The sequence below is a fragment of the Oryzias latipes genome, chromosome 12, assembly GCF_002234675.1.
Source record: "Oryzias latipes chromosome 12, ASM223467v1".
NCBI lineage: Eukaryota > Metazoa > Chordata > Actinopteri > Beloniformes > Adrianichthyidae > Oryzias > Oryzias latipes.
Window position 1 is genome coordinate 11,357,005 of NC_019870.2, and position 16,537 is coordinate 11,373,541.

A 16,537-nucleotide genomic window follows, 5' to 3' on the forward strand; every position below is an offset into this window, starting at 1 on the left:
CCTTAAGAACTATCATATGGATCACTAGGACACTCGGAGCAAGAAGGTCCTGTCCTGGTGGGAAGAATTTTTTTTCATTTAAATGATTTCTTACTTTTGCCTCACAGGCAACACATGGATAGCTTAAAAGTGCCTAAAAAAAGGAAGATATTTTCTACTTTTTTTGTTAATTTTTTCCCGTTTTTAACATGTTTGTGTGCTTTTTTTCTGATGATGGAGGACATGTATACAGAAAATTAAGCTCAAAGGAGCAGAAGCAGGAGCAGACAAAAAAAAAGTTGTTTAAAAAAAGGTTATCTGTTACACGGAAAATGTGCTGCGCAGACCACAAGCTCCCTGCTCCGCTCCATTCGGATGCATCCACCTGTAGACGATTAGATCCATGAACCTCTTTGCACAAGTAATGCTAGGTTAAGGGTGTGAGGGGCTTTAAGCTAGCAGGAGAGAGTTTAAGCAGTGTGCTTTGGTATAGTTGATGGTAAGAGGAGGTGGGGTTGCTCTCCGCCAACAGTCCCGCCCACAATTGAAAGGAAAATTTCTGATGAACTTCTGTTGCGCTGCAAAACCTATGGGCTTTTTAAAATAGATCAAAAGATGATTAGAGTGGGTCCTTAAGGGGCTGTAAAACAAAAAAATGAAGCAACAAAAACACCAAACTGAATGAGAACAATAACTATTAAATATGTTTTTTAATCTAGTTAAAATAATCAGTTAGGAAATTATTTGGTCTTGATCATTCAATAAAAAAAGACTAATTATCAATGTGGTGTTTTAAAATTGGCCTTTATAAGTGACCAATTAAAATGAGTGGGAAATAACGTTGGCATTTCTGGGTTTAGGTTTGTGCTAAATCCACTGTAGCTAATATCAATTAATACATGTCAGACTGTTTTTAAAGTTGGATCACAAATGAAACAGTAAAGATTAAACTTGGCCACATTTGCTTGTTAAGCAAAAGAAATCATTCTGACTTCTAAATCCTGCCAACTTTGCATGGAAGATGACTCATAGTTACAGCATTTGTGCAGTTTGGCTGAAAGGGGTTGCAGAGTTTGGACTGTGGTGAATCTCTCTTGAAACTAATGTGAAACTTACTAAAAAGGTCACCCTTCCCCCGCACAAATTCAAACACATGCACTGACTGAAATGTATACCCAGATGTGCTTGAAAGCCCCTTCAGGGCTGAAGTTTGCCATGAACATCCAACGTCTTAGCAATGAATCATTTGCCAAGTCTAAACAGACATCTTTTAGTTGATGGAACAGAGGACAGAAAAGGTCAAGTTTCTGTTCACATCATGCCATTGAAATAACATTTTCCTGTGTCTGGAGTGGACACTATTTGTATGTTTTTGTCTGTAAAATTCAATTTTCAAAGAGTGAGATGCTGCCACAGCACTAAGATCGAAGCAATTTCCCGAGCAATAAATCTCACATAACAAACCACAGACTGTTTTAAAGCTCTCCGTCAGCTAAAACAATTCAGTTTGCCTTTTTAAACCCTTATTTTGTTGTTCCCCTCAGCTCTCCGCCACTTCACCTAACACGCCAGCATCAATCATTCCTATCTGATGTCTTGTTACTGTTTGTCCATTAAAAACAGACAGCGTTCAATGAAATCTATCAGCAGAAGAGGTCATGTCTGCAGAATTACGGCGGGTGCTGCATGGTGTCAGCAGTTTCGCTAACAGTGCGGCAAGGATTGTCAGACCTGCCCTTTAGGCTAATCTTTGTAGTCAACTATTTTATCAGGAAATCATTATGACAGACTGACGAAAATGTCAAATTAACACAAAGAGGAGTGGGGGGAAGAAAAAAAATCACCTTCATGGAAATTACAGAGAGGGTGGCAGTGACTTGAAGGAGTTTCCTTTTGATGTTGGCTCTTCAAAGTTGGAATTTAATGCGCTCCCACAGAACCTACAGGGTTTCTGCTTCAAACTCTATTTAAAAATTAAATTCCATGTCAAGAAAACATAATAGCTTCCAATTTGACATCTTAAAACATTGAAATATGTAGAATTTTAGAGGTTTAGTGAGTGAGTGGTGATGACTGATGGCAAGGTATTATAAATGCTTACAGTCCCAATCCAATCATATTTTGAGCTATTTTTTAAGCGCTCCCAGTGGCTTTTAATTATAATTATTCCAAGTTTATCCAAATTAAAAACACTTGTCATTTTCTAGGACATAGTAAAAAATCTTACTTTTAAATGCTGCGTCTTATGAAAGTCAATCAACTATAGATTTAAATATTGATAAAGTGGAAACAGAAAACCAAGAAAAAACAACTGATTTTTGCAGGGTTAATGACGTTAGAAAAATTGTGGTTTGTGCTATATCGAAATAATGCTAATTGTAATATAACAAACAATTAAAACAGGGCAAAGACAAAAGGTAATACAGTGATACAAATGTGCAATTTTCTTTTTTTTTCATATATTTGCTTTCTAAAATTTCAGGGCTTTTTAGGAAAGGAACAGACGGTAGTTTTCCAGCTGGTACACACGGGCTGTTTTTTTTTTGCTATTACTGTGTGTGAGTTTGTGGCAGCTGTGGGTGTGGTTGTTGGCTGTGTCGCCTCACAACAAGGCTTCCTGTTCACATATCAGCTGGGGCCTTTTTTGTTTGGAGTTTGTATGTTCTCCCTGTGGGTTTTTCCTCTACACACCTTGGCTTCCTCCTGCAATTTCAAGACAACTGCCAGGGACTTGAATAGTCTTTCTAAACACTCTGTTGGAGTATGTATGCATTGTGGGTTTGGCTGTGTCCTCAGACTGAGGTTTCCATTCAGAGCTTTTCTTAATGTTATTGTACTGACAAAAGCAGTTACAAAACTGTATAAGAACTATTAGGTATTTTTTTTATACAGGAATTATTCTGTTGTAGACCATTTTTGAGAGGATCATATATATAAAATGTTTATGTCCATTGTATGAATGAAATTAACACAAGAGGCAGCACCTAAAAGAGCCACATACCTGAGCATTCAGTGTAAAAAGTCATGTATTTTGTTTTTTCTTTCAAGCCACTGTTCTATATTTTTGGGGTAAAACTACTGTTGATGGATATGAACAAACTCAAGCCTGAAACTGCATGGTACTTGAGTACCAATCAGCAAAACTTCAGTGAAATTGAAGCTTTCTTTTACAAATATAGACTAACATATTACGTTTTTCACAACAGGAACAAGTGATTGTGAGATGATTCACTAAGTAAAACTATTTCAAAAGAAGGCTGGATTTTTGGAATCACTAGCACCAGTTGGTACAAACGTACATTGTGTTACCATACTCAGTCATACTGAGGTTTGTGACGGAGCAGGTTTTTCAAAGTAAAACAGCATTACAAACCTTCTATACCAAGAAATAAGTGGAAATAGTTTAGAATGGAATACGGGGTGAGACAAAACATTTAAGGAGCTCAACAACGTTGCATAAGGCCAAAGCACATTAAAGGGAGCATCATGATTTGGAGATTCTTCTTCCTATTGGCCTTAAATATTTTTGAAACAAAGACAACCCATTTACGGACACAGACCTTAATCAAAGAGGAAAACTCGACTGTGAACTTTTAAGAACATTATATGTAAAGAGAAAAATGGTTTTATATGGTTGACCTTAGGAATTTGTGTTACAATAAAATAATAGATCTGGTAAATTAACCGTGTCAAAGCAATTTTTGGTAGTCTCATCCCTTTTACCTGTCCATAAAGTTTATGATACTGGTTTAAACATAGGTTTTGGTAAGTTACAACAGTGCTAGAGAGCTTAATGACCTTTGGGACACACTTTGAGGTCTGAGGTCTTAAATATTGCTCAGCATGTCAAGTAAATCTTCTTTAAGCCGTAGGTGTGTGAGTGGATTAACCACAGACCCTTGTATTGGCTCACTAAGAGCTAATGTATTTCACTGTAAACAAAAACAAAAAAGACACATATGAAACATCTTACATTATGGTCTTAGCAATGATTTGTTTCAGTAAAACATTTTCTGTTCAAGAATGTTTCTCTATTCAGTAGCATTCTCTTTAACTTTGAAAGATCTGCTTCCGTGTCATTCATTACTCCTTGCAGCTGCAGCTGAGCTCTTATGATGAGAAGGAGAAGGCAAACATGCAGAGACAGCCATTATTGGAGTTTCAGTATCAATATCAGAGTTACCTTCATCAAAGGAATTTGTGTTCAGGCTTGTTATCTCCCTTCTTTTAACCTTTGTTTCAGAAATTAAAAATAAAACAAATAACACCTTGGTATCCCAGCATGTACATGTTCTATATGGAAGTGATGGCTCATCACTTGAAGTTTGGTTTGAAAATATAGCTTAGGTCTCACATATTTGCATGCTTCTTATGTATTTTTATTTCTTTGTGAGCTGTCTTGATTTTTAATTTATCATGATTTGCCCATTGCTCTGATAGAAAAGGCTAAAGGCAAACAAAAGTGTTGAGCTGTGCTGATAAAGCACAAAACACAGGAAACAACACTCTCATAGAGAAACAAAAGAAAATCAAAGCAAATAAATGGAGATTGTTTTAAGTTCACAGCATTTTTTAACTCTTGTCTGCAGTGGCGGTTCTACACTAACTTACTCCCTGGGCGAGTAACCCCACCAGCCCCCCCCCCCCCCCCCCCCCCCCCCGCACACATACAAAATTTGACAACATCCTGTTGTGTTCCCTATCTTCTATTTAGCCATTTTACTCAGAAAATGTATGAATTTTCTAGACTCGTATTACAGGGGGGTCAAACTCAGTCACACAGGGGCCTAAGTTAAAAACACGCTTAAGGTTTTGGGCCGAAGAAGATAAACATTTACTGAACACACTAAAGCTAAACTTTTAAACCTTTTAAACTGAACTTTTTGAACATAAATATGAATAAAAATAGGAACATTAATCCAGAATAACTCAAGTTAAACCTTAAATAACTTGTAATATTTTGTTCTCCATAGAAATATATTCTGTCAAAATTATACAAATATGAACATGCTGCAGGACAAAACAAAGAAAGCCTGGAAATATTAATAAGAAATTACATATCAAATAATTTTAGAGCATTTTTTTTAGAGCTGGACTCCTGCTTAATTTTTAGCAATAATTTCTTAATGTGTGACGTCCTGTGTGTGTCTTTGTGAAACATATCAGAGGGATTAGATCTAAAAAATAAAACTTATTGTGATTAATATGTTTAGGTCTTATAAAACATTAAAGACTAAATCTTAGAACTCATCAGTGGGATTACTCCAAAAATATTTGGCATTTCCCTAAATTTGTGCAACACCAACAGTAGAAATCCTCCAAAAAAACTCAATCCATGAAAAATGGTCTGCGCTCATCCCCCCTTCCCCTCCCCTTCCCTCTGACACACGCGGCTCCGTCTCTATGACGGGAGCGCAGCTGCGGCTCAGAGTTGATTGTCAGATAGAAAAAGACTCCCAATCACCTGTTAGTGTGATTCAGCCAGCCACCGGCGAGTTGCGCTCCCCTCTTGAGTTTTTTGACTTATGCTCCAAAGACTACCGCAAAGAGGTGTGGCCGCAAGCGTCTTGCAGCAGAGGGCGGTGGTCACGTGCGCATCGGGTCTGCTGTGTCGGAGCAAAGACTTGTGGGAAATAATCTCCATTGCCTGCTTTTTTCGAAATTGGGTTGAGCACGGATGTTTGTTCTGCCTAATTCCTTTTCATGTGCCTATTTTACGTTGTTTCACTCCGAGGTATTCTTTTTTTTTTTTTTTTTTTTTTTTTTTTTGCACCATAAGTGTGAAGAGCAAATAGGAGGAAGACATTTTTAAAAGTCTGATGTGTCAAAGTAAAAGCATGAAGTGTCGGCCGCTGAAGCAACTTCAAATTAAAAGCTCCAAGCTTTCTCTTTGAATATAGTGTGTAGCACATTATGTGTAACGCCTCAGGCACGGCAAATGCCGCCCCCTATGAAGTGCCGCCCTGGGCGACCGCCCACATCGCCCATATCAAAAACCGCCACTGCTTGTCTGATAATTTAACAGCTATTCCAAGCCGGGGCTTAAACCAAAGATAAGTGCGACAAAGTGTTCCTAAATGCTGTGGGGCCTCATTTATAAAACTTTGCGTAGGATTTGCGTCAGAAGTGGCGTACGGATGAAACATAGGACGTGCGTACGCACAGAAATATTCGGAGTTATAAAACCGTTCGCACGCACATCCTACGCATCTTTCCCTTAATAAATCACAACCAATTCTAAATGCAGCGCAGCTTTTGCGGCTTTATGACACGCCTATAGTTGCCCATAAATAGTCCGTGAAACGCCCACAAATTAATATTCATTGATTGCGAAACCATGGCACACACCGAGAGGAAATGAAAAAAACGTAACTTCACTCAATGTGAAGTAGAATTTATCGTTGGCGAGGTGGAATAGAGGAGAAAAATGTTGTTTGGAGGGCACAGTGTGGGCATTACTAATGCCCAAAAGGCACGTAAGTGGCAAACGGTGGCAGACGCCGAAAATGCTGTAGCCTCACAACCTCGGACCGTGGCCGAAATAAAAAAGAAATGGTCGGAAATCAAAGTCGAGGCGAAAAAAACTTCTAGCGCTCCATCGGGAGGGGGGGGGGGGGGGGGGGGCACCGGAGTGCCAGATGTACCGGGTGACACACCCCCAAAAGCCCGCAGAGGAAGTCGGAACCGGCTCATAAGCCACTCGTCCTCGTTTGCCAACAAGTCTCCTTGCTGTCTAAAGATGCGTTCACTCCGAATTCTTCCATTTGCCACATCTTCTAAGAGCGCAAGATCAGCCATTGTGCGTCATTACGCATTGTGATGGGGCATTTTATTTCCCTCCATTTAATTGCATCTGACAAGCTACAGATGTCGGTAATAATCGACGTGGAAATGGGAAATTGATCAGCGCAAATGTAATTTCTTGTTGCTTTCTGAATGGTTGAGACATACGCCATACATTGTTTTATCAAAAATAAAACAAACTAAAGGCATATGCATGAATACCATAATTCTGTAGCTTATGAAGAAATCTTTTACTATGAAAACAACTTTCCCTAGTGGACAATTAATGCATCTCTCTCTATCTATCCATCTGTCTGTCTGATTGCTCCTATATCTGCTCCGCCAGACGGACACATTAACGAGAATATCAGTTTTGTACATTATTTCGTTCTGTTAACTATATTATTTATGAGGATGAATTGCATAACATGCCAATATTGCAGAACATGTTTCACTTTTCTTTTTGCAAATATGTGTTCATTTGAATTTCTGTTGTAATTTTCGTTTGATTTTTTTATTTGTTTCACTGCTGATCGATCAAACGGGTGTTCGTGTTGGCTGTTAATTGTAAGACTTGCTTTGTGAAGTTTTCATGTTATTTCTGAGAGGCAGTATTGTCATTTTCACTTTCACGTGTTTCTTCCATCTGCCGACGGTGTCGCTGTTTCTCATTTCCCCCGTTTTTGTGCGTACGCCTGGGTCAGAGCTTGCGTGAAGGACCGCACATTTTCCCGTCAAGTTTGCTTTTTATAAATCTCAACTATTGCGTAGAGAGTGGCGTACGCCTTCTTTTGTGCGTACGCAACGTTTATAAATGAGGCCCGTGGTGCGTAATAAGAGATCCAGTGTTTTGATTCAGGTTCAGCACTATGGACAGCTCCGGACCGTTTTTTTTTTTTTTTTTTTTTTTTAAGAGCCAAATGCAACAAAAAAAAAAAAAAAAAAGCTAGATGTGTTCTTCATGTTCCAACCATTCATCTAACCTGCTGAATTCTCTTCAGTGACACAGGGCTGGTTGGGCATACCATGAACAGGTTGCCAGATTGTTGCAGTCACACACACAGTCACATCCACACCTAGGGGCAATTTAGAGTCACCAAATAATCTATGAAACATGTTTTCGAACTGTGGCTGACAGCCAAAGTGCCTGAAGAAAACCCAGTCTTGCACAGGGAGACCATGCAAACTCCACAAAGAAGGGACCAAACCAGGATTTGAACCTTCTCGCTAAAGGTAAGAGCACTAACAACTCAGCCACCTTGAAGCCCTGTTCTGAAAAAATGTTCTAAAGTTCCAATATTCTAAATATAACTGCAGAAAATTACAGTTTCATAGATGAGACCAAAAATATGAACACACAACACACAGAAACTAGATTAAATCGCTAAAATCAGCTTACTCTCTAGGGTGCACCACTTTAATGGACAAACACTTAATTTTAACAATGATTCCATTAATATCATAACTTGTGGTTGCTGATAAGATGCATATTCGATATTGGTTCATTTTGAACGATCTGATTCTCTGACCTAAAATCGATCCAGGCCGTCTTTAGCCAAAAATTCAACCAGTGTGACTCAGAGATAAATTCCTGGGTACCGAACAGTACAAGTTTTCAGATTCCTTGTATTTCTTGGCATTTGTACAAACAAGTTAACGAGCATCAATGTCAAATCCATTCAGATTTTAGTTTCATAAAGTTCAGCCCACTGTTGTTTTTCCACATCAAAACAATCTGAAGGGAACATTGTCAGAATATTCTACTACACTGTATGGTCATACAGTGGGACACAAAAGTACAAGCCACCGATTATGCAATTTCTCCCACTTAAAAAGATGTGAAAAGCGTTTAATTTTCATCATAGGTATACCTCCACTATGAGAGACAAAATAAGAAAAAAATCCAGTAAATAATTTTGTTTTTTTTAAAAAATAGTTTGAAATTATGATAGAAAATACGTATTTGGTCAATAATGAAAGCTCAACTCAATACTTTGTTATATACCCTTTGTTGGCAATGACAGCAGTCAAATGTTTTCAGTAAGTCTTCACAAGGTTCTCCCAAACTTGCTGGAATTTTGGCCCATTCCTCCATGCAGATCTCCTCTAGAGCAGTGGTGTTTTGGGGCTGCAGCTGTGCAACATGGACTTTCAACTCGCTCCCAAGATTTTCTATGGGGTTGAGATCTGGAGATTGGCTAGGCCACTCCAGGACCTTGAAATGCTTCTTATGAAGCCACTCCTTTGTTACCCTGGCAGGGTTTTTGGTATTGTTGTCATGCTGAAAGACCCGGCCACGTTTCATCTTCAATGCCCTTCTTGATGAAAGGAGGTTTTTACTCAAAATCTGACAATACATGGCCCCACTCACTCTTTCCTTTAAACTGATCAGTCATCATGGTCCCTTTACGGATAAACATCCCCTAAGCATGATATTTCCACCCCCATGCTTTACTGTAGGTATGGCGTTCTGTGTATGAAGCTCAACATTCTTTCACCTCCAAACATGACGCAAAGAGTTCATACCAAAAAAAATAATTTTTTGGTTTGATCTGACCATACAACATTCTCCCAATTCTCTTCTGGTCATTTTGAAATAGTTTTATAATGGTATAGGTCGATTCAATTCATAACTTGCCTCAGACAGATCGATCTGGTTGGATCGTAGGAATATACCGTAAATTGGTTCACCATTTACTTGATCATCACACATTTGCTACTGACTGTTATTTCCAAGTTTTGCCTCTTTTGTCTGTACTTTTAAATTTATTTTTTGTATAAATAAAACCACTCTTAAAGTCATATTAACTGCTTGGAAATACATGAACTTAAAACAATAGATGTGGCAGTTTCACGAGTGGCTCTTAGCAGATTGCAATTTTTCACATGAAAAAAGTAAAAGTCGCAAAAAGTATCAATTTCATTCAGGTACCTTTTGCTTTTGTGAGGCTTTGACCTTATTTTTATTTTATTTTTTTGTAAATCCTGGGAAATGTGATTATAGAAGTGAATAAACTAAATTAGTGGATGCTTATAAGAAACTTTATGTTTCACTAATTTATATAAAAGACCAATAAATCATGACAAATATAATTTAATATATCGGTTGTTTTGGCAACAGTTTGGATTTGTTTGCATTGATTAGCTATTAACTTTATGTCCTACGTATTTTCTAACCAACCAGCCATTGAAGCTCCTTATTGGCTAAACACACCTGATCCAGGTAATCAACAGCAGATAATGCAGGATTTCTGAAAAACCAGCAGGAGGTCGGCCCTCGAGGCCTAGAGTTTGACACCCTGTATAATCTGACTTTGCACATTTTACCTGATGGCCCAATATAGCTGTGGTCACCCTATTTTTTTTAAAGATGTGCCCTAAAGTTAGATTTAATCTTCAAATTAATGGATTGACAAATTGTAATTAAATTGAGCTGTCATAATGAAATGGTATGTCCCAACTGGCTAGTAAAAAATATATATATATATATATATATATATATATATATATATGTATTTAACGTCATGAGGTAGTTTGTAAAAAAATAATAATAATACAAAATTAAAAAATAAAACCTGTCAGAAAAACCCATGAAAAAACAACTAAATAAGAATGAAAACAAATAACAGACGCTACTTCCAACTCCTCGGTGTATTCTGGTGAAGGTGGGCGCGCGCTCACATCCAACTTAAGGGACCTATTTGTCCCAAAGAACGGCCCCCAACGGTCTCGTGAGGAGCGGAACGATGTCATTCTCTCCACACCTGTGCTGCCGCCTCCTGGACGGACGCGACTCCTTTGCAGCGACTGTACTATAAGTGAACGGACAGCTTATGAGCCCCACTCAAAGCGGAGAGAAGCACGCGCAAGGAGCGGAATGGCGAGGATACTAGCGCGGCACCTCCGCGTCCTCCTCGTGGGTCTCCTCCTGGCAGACTCGTGGACTCTCGGGGCGAGCCGTGGGGCGACGTCGCCCGAAGAGGAGCGGGACAAAGAGAGCGACGCGGAGACGCCGTGTGAGCTGAAAACCGTCACCGTGTCTACCCTGCCCGTCCTCCGCGAGAACGAGTTCAGCTTCACCGGCGGAGCCGCGGGGAGCGTGGCCGGAGGAGGGAGCGCAGCCGGAGCAGGTGGCGGCGGAGCAGCCGGCGGAGGAGGAGGAGGAGGAGCAGCAGCAGCAGGAGGGGGGGAATCCCGACTTCTGCTGTTCGTTAGAACTGACCTACCCGGGCGAATCTCTGTAGTGGATGACCTGGACAACACTGCTCTTCCTTACTTCACTCTGGGTAAGAACTAAGGGATGTTGTGCAGTCAGTGGTGGTTGCACCACCATGGGGGCAATAATGTTTCAGTTATGCCCCCCCCCACCACTTCATAAACTTTAAACCCCCCTTGTCCCATTCCTTCAGCCTCACTTTCCATATACGACTTCAGTCTAAGAAACCGTGCACACCCCCTATGCTGGACCTCCCTCCACCAACCTCCTCCTCACATCCCAACTTTATTTTGTAGCTAAATATGATTAGGATTTGAAATTTCATGCATTAGGAAAGCGGCCTGCCCCAATCAAACGCTGCAATTTGGCCCTGCAAATGTGCGTGAAATTGGTATTTTATTCTCACGCTGGGGCAGGATTTGGCTGCGTTCTTGGTGGTGCAAGTTACTTGGCTGGTTAAATGGGATAAAACATCCACATGCTGTGTTTTTTTTTTTTTTAAATTTTGCTGTAAGTGTCAGGTCATCTGTGAAAAGCTACTGGCCTGAAAGATGATCTTAAGGTGTAAAAGCATGAAAATGTCTTTGCCAAAAAAAAAAAATGTTGCAGAAAAGCAGCAGTTAAAAGGAGCCTGCCTACCTTGCCTTTCTCCACGTCTCAAAATTGTACCAAAAGGATGGGATGAGAGTCGTCATGTTCTTCTTTTCAGTGGCGTGAGGCACATGGCAGACTTTTTTTTCTTTTCTGTTGTGCGGAGCTGCTGTGTATATGTAACCCGTTAAATGCCTTTAAGTGCACCACAACAGATGCTCTATTATTCAATTCACAGTTATCTCGGGGTCAGCTCCACTGGCACATTAAGGCAACACAGTGAAAACAAAGACAAAGCGAAGCATGCAGGACTCAGCGGAGGTCAGCGAAACGAGAATCCCTGAGAACGTCTCATTACCGGTGCTTTTCGGGCTCTGGTTCGCTGTCTTCCTTCCATCTCAGTTCTCTCAGTTTCATGCCCCCCCCCCCCCCCCCCCCCCCCCCCCCCCCGTATGAAGAGTGCCGACTGAACTGGCTGTGCGAGGCAAAAGCGGGCAAGGCAGGCTGAGGGCTGGAGCATTAAGCCACTAAATCACTTTCTATTCTCATTAAGGACAGTCGTTGACTGGTGAGAAAGGCCTCTCTGTCCTCCCAGTCAGCCAGCTAGCAAATTTGCTGCTTCACCCTTTCAGTGCATGGCTGCATACCGTGGAGAGAAGGGGCTTTAATGATCGCATATGGGTAATACATATTGAAGGTCCTCCATGCCTCCCTGTGCATTCTATAAGTTTTGATAAATGGTTTAAGATCATGAATACATTTGAAGAAGCCATTTTTTTAAAGGAAGTATGTTCCTAAACATGCACAGCTCAAACTGCCCCCAATGTTTTTGCTAAAAGTATCTATTATTTTGGATATTTATACCAGTAAGAAGTGAAGAAAAAGTGTTATGCCCTACCTGGGGGGATTTATTTTTTTGCAGAGTAACTTTTTTTTTGTAAACTGGCAGGTTATGTCATTTTAGTGTTTTGCCCTGTTTCATTAATTGGTCTAAGGCTTTTTCTTCTTTTTATTGCCCTGCAACGGGCAGGCGACGTGTCCAAGGTGTACCCTGCCTTTACCTAAAAGTAGAGGGGATAGCCTCCAGCAACCCTGTGTCTCTAAAAGAGATTCAGCAGCTCCTGAGGATAAATTATTAAATGAACAAATTTAGTAAAATATTCTCAGAAGAGGCAAATATCATCCCTTTTTTTCTGTTTTCTGTTTTGATTTAAAGCAGCTATTTAACCTTCAACGGCCTAACAATGTATTCAGGATGTATACCCAGGATTTGCCCCACAGTAACTGGGATAGGCTCCAGCAACCCCGTGACCTGGAAAAGGATAAAGAAGGTTTAGAAAATGGATGAGTAGATGGCAGTTTCGTATGGTTTAGGTGTGTTGTTATGCAACCACATACTTTCACTTAGCATTATTCCAAAAAGTGAATACTAAAATGATTCCGTTTTGTTATCTACTGTTTATTTCAATGTTATTGTTCCAGAAAACCAATTTGATATCACCTGTGCTGTCCTTGTTTTTTAACACCAGAATATCTAGGCAGCTTTTTTCCTAATACATCTATTAGTTGATCCTTCTTAGACAAAAACATTGAAATGGAAATAACATCCCAAAACGAAAAAGAAAAAAAAAAGTTGATTACACAGAATGAGAATTTCAACAACATACACAAGAAACAGTATTTTTCTGTGGCACATAAAAACTGTGCTTTTTTTGTTTTTGTTTTTTAAATTTAAACAAACTAATACTTAGAGTTTAAACATATTCAGAGTGGAAGCAATACATGTGGATTTCTGAACATTGTCTTGTGGCACTTGTGTGCTCAATCATAGCAACAACTTACCCCAATGCTTAATTGTGTTGTTTTAATGGTCTTTAGACAAGAGAAAGTTTTCGAAATGTTCTTCCTGACAGAAAACAAAACATCTTATTGGAAAATATTAGTGTTGCAGATTTATCAGGGCCATAAGAGACTATTGGCTTTCCTGAAAGTTGCAAAATGTCATCATCACCACTGTAATCTCAAACTTCCTTTATGCAGGACTTTTTTAAAAAAAAACATTGTGATAGTTGTGGTGCAGTGGTTAGCATTGTCACTTCACAGATAGAAGGCCCGGGTTTGAATCCCGACAGGGTTCTGTCTACCCAGAGTTTGCATGTCCTCCCAGTCCATGTGTTTGTTTTCTCTAGATGCTTCAGCTTTCTCTGGCCGTCCAAAAACACGCTTCTTAGGTTAACTGATTACTCTAAATCAGTGTTTTTCAACCTTTATTGAGCCACGGCACACTTTAACCTTGACAAAAATCCCGCAGCACACCAGCATCCCAAAAAAAAAAAAAAAGCAGAAATTCATGGTCTGTATTGATCGACAGCCCCCCCCCCACTGCCGCAATCTCACGTGGATTTTTGTTATAATTGTGGCAGAAAAAGCAGGAAGTTGCGGCTGTTTTTTCTAAGAGATGAAATAAAAGTTAAATTAGAAAATTTTGAAACTGTTTGTTTTTTGTGGTTTCAAGACGTTTCACAAGGTCGACTCAGTATGCGCTGTCCCTTTAAGCCAATGCATCATGGGAGATGTAGTGTGAAAACGGCAGAAAAAGGGCAGAAAGACTCGCGTCTCTGAGCTTCATTGTTTTGTTCACTTGTTCCACGGTCTGATACCGGATTCTGTGGAAAGCTACACCGCTAAAGACGAGCTTTAGTTGGTATTTTTGTTAGAACTGAGCGACTTTATCTGCAGAATTAAGAACAAGGAAGTGAATACTTTAAGCACTTCTGATTGGTCAGACTGATGACATGTGATTAAGCCTTCAAGAATGATTGGCGGAGACAGTTAAAGGGGCGGGGACTTTTCCGCAAACTGCTATAGCTGCAGGTAAATCGCAGTACCGTCATAATTATCAAAATGTCTTTAATAGAATTAAATTAACACAAAGAAAAAGTAATTTTAAGATCTTTTATATTCCTAATTACTCAGTGTTTTATCAGGGCCTGTTTGGATGAACAAAGAGCTGAAATCCTGGAGATGGGAAATGTTGTTAGTGCAGTTAATGAGGGCAATTTCCCACGGCACACTTGACCATCTCCCACGGCACACTAGTGTGCCGCGGCACACTGGTTGAAAAACACTGCTCTAAATGGTCTCAAAGGTGTGAATGTGAGTAGGTGGCTGTTTCTGTGCTGTCCGGCAATGGACTGGGGATCTGTCCAGGATGTACGCCACCTTTATCCTTCTGTAGTCCGGGTGGGGACCAGCATTCCCGTGATGTGATGTAGTGGCTCTAGAAAATGTATGTATAGATGTTTTTTTTTGTTTCTCACGACTGCTTTTGAATTCCCTTTTTTACAATCCTTACAAATAGTTTTTTTTATTTTTTTATATTGTGAAATCTTTACAATGAGTAGCATTTTGACTTTAAATCCCACCGGAATTGGGATCGGCTGGTGGCAGCAGCATGCATGCGGGATCCATATGTTTTGTGCACCAAAAGCATGGAATGTCATTTGGATGTGGAAGGGTGGCCATTACCTGATCTGTGGTCTGTGCTGTGAGGATGCTGCTACATGGGGTAAAGGGAATCCTATGGCAGCTTCCACTGTTCTTTGTTGAGAGAAAATAAGAAGGAAACTTTACAGCAGTGTCTTCAAAGGTCTAAAGAACTATCAGAAAATGGTGCTACATTTTTTATTTGACACTTTTTTTTGGTTTTCTGTATGTGCTAAAGTGATCTCAACATTGCTGTATGATGCCAAAAAGTTGCAAAATTGGACAAAAGAAGTAACTGTTCGAAAATAACAAAACGATTTAGTTGAAATGCAATATTTTCTTACAAATTCAGCTCACAGCTCAGAAACTATGTCCAAGACAACAACAGAATTTAAAAAATGTTGGCTTATGACGGCATAATGATAATAAAAACGCTCTAGGAACACTTAAAAACGCTAGAAATGGGACTGAAGTGGATCTTTAACAGAGTGCATTGGTTGCAGGGTCTCATCTTGTTTTTTTTTTTCTTTTTTCTGCGTTCAGAAACTGCCTCTATTGCTGACATGCGTCATTTCCCAGTGAGGTAGATGCAACCCCACGTTATCACACCGCTACCCCCATAAAGTCAAGGAGCGTTATTTTAAGCATCATAAAACCTATCTGTGAGGGTAAAATGGATGTAATATTTTTAAAAAGCCAGTTCTTTGAGAAAAGGGCTAAAATCAACATAAACCAATGAATAGGGAATGATTGTGTCACATAGGACAATACTCCTTTAAAGTAGAATTCTCACATATAATAGTAACAATTACTACAAAATTACACCTCCTTCCAGTCGCTTCTTTCATAACGTAATTCATTTCCTTCTCTTTTTTTTTCTGAGCTGCAATGGCACCGTAGAGATAAGATAAACTGCATAACCTATTAGCCAAATTGCATTCAAATGAGAACAGTCTTGTCTTGTTTAGTCGATAATGTTAAAAGTCAGATTGTTTTGTCAAATCAGCGTCAGAGGTTATTGGGAAAGGCGGAAAAGGACCACACGTTGCCTTCCCACTCTGGCCTGCCTTCCCAGCTTTTGATTTATTACCAAAGTGTCATGGAGAATGGATGAGTAGAAAGGGCAGTGTGGAAAAAAAAATCTGTATTGAACAGCTTCCCTTCTTCCTCCCCGCGTTAGCTTTCTTTGTCCTTTTCTTGAATGTTAGCAAACTGTGAGACATGATCAGTCGTGGGGGGCAAAACAAAAAAAACAGCGTGTTTGACAAAAAGCTGTGCGACAGAGTTGCCGATTTGTTTGCTGTCTCTGCATTGGGAAATTCTTAACCATCTCCCTTTCTTGTCACACCATTATTTCACTTAAGCCGTTGGGTGTTAATGCAGTTTTTCATTCAGCCTTTGGGAAAACACGAAGAAGACCTTATCTCAACATAATTTAAATTCCACTGAGACATTTCTGTCTTGTGATTCTTTGTCACCTGT

The 16,537-nt window shown here is 39.7% G+C and overlaps 1 protein-coding gene across 1 annotated transcript in view; it reads left to right on the plus strand.

Moving 5' to 3' along the window:
* The first annotated feature begins 10,481 nt into the window (after positions 1 to 10,481).
* The window catches only part of astn2 (astrotactin 2), a 326,855-nt gene continuing 320,799 nt past the window's right edge, over positions 10,482 to 16,537 (plus strand). Inside the window, exon 1 of the mRNA XM_023961099.1 lies at positions 10,482 to 11,048. Within this exon, the coding sequence (XP_023816867.1) occupies positions 10,640 to 11,048 (409 nt within the window). The 5' untranslated portion in view covers positions 10,482 to 10,639. The remainder of the gene's footprint in view (positions 11,049 to 16,537) is intronic.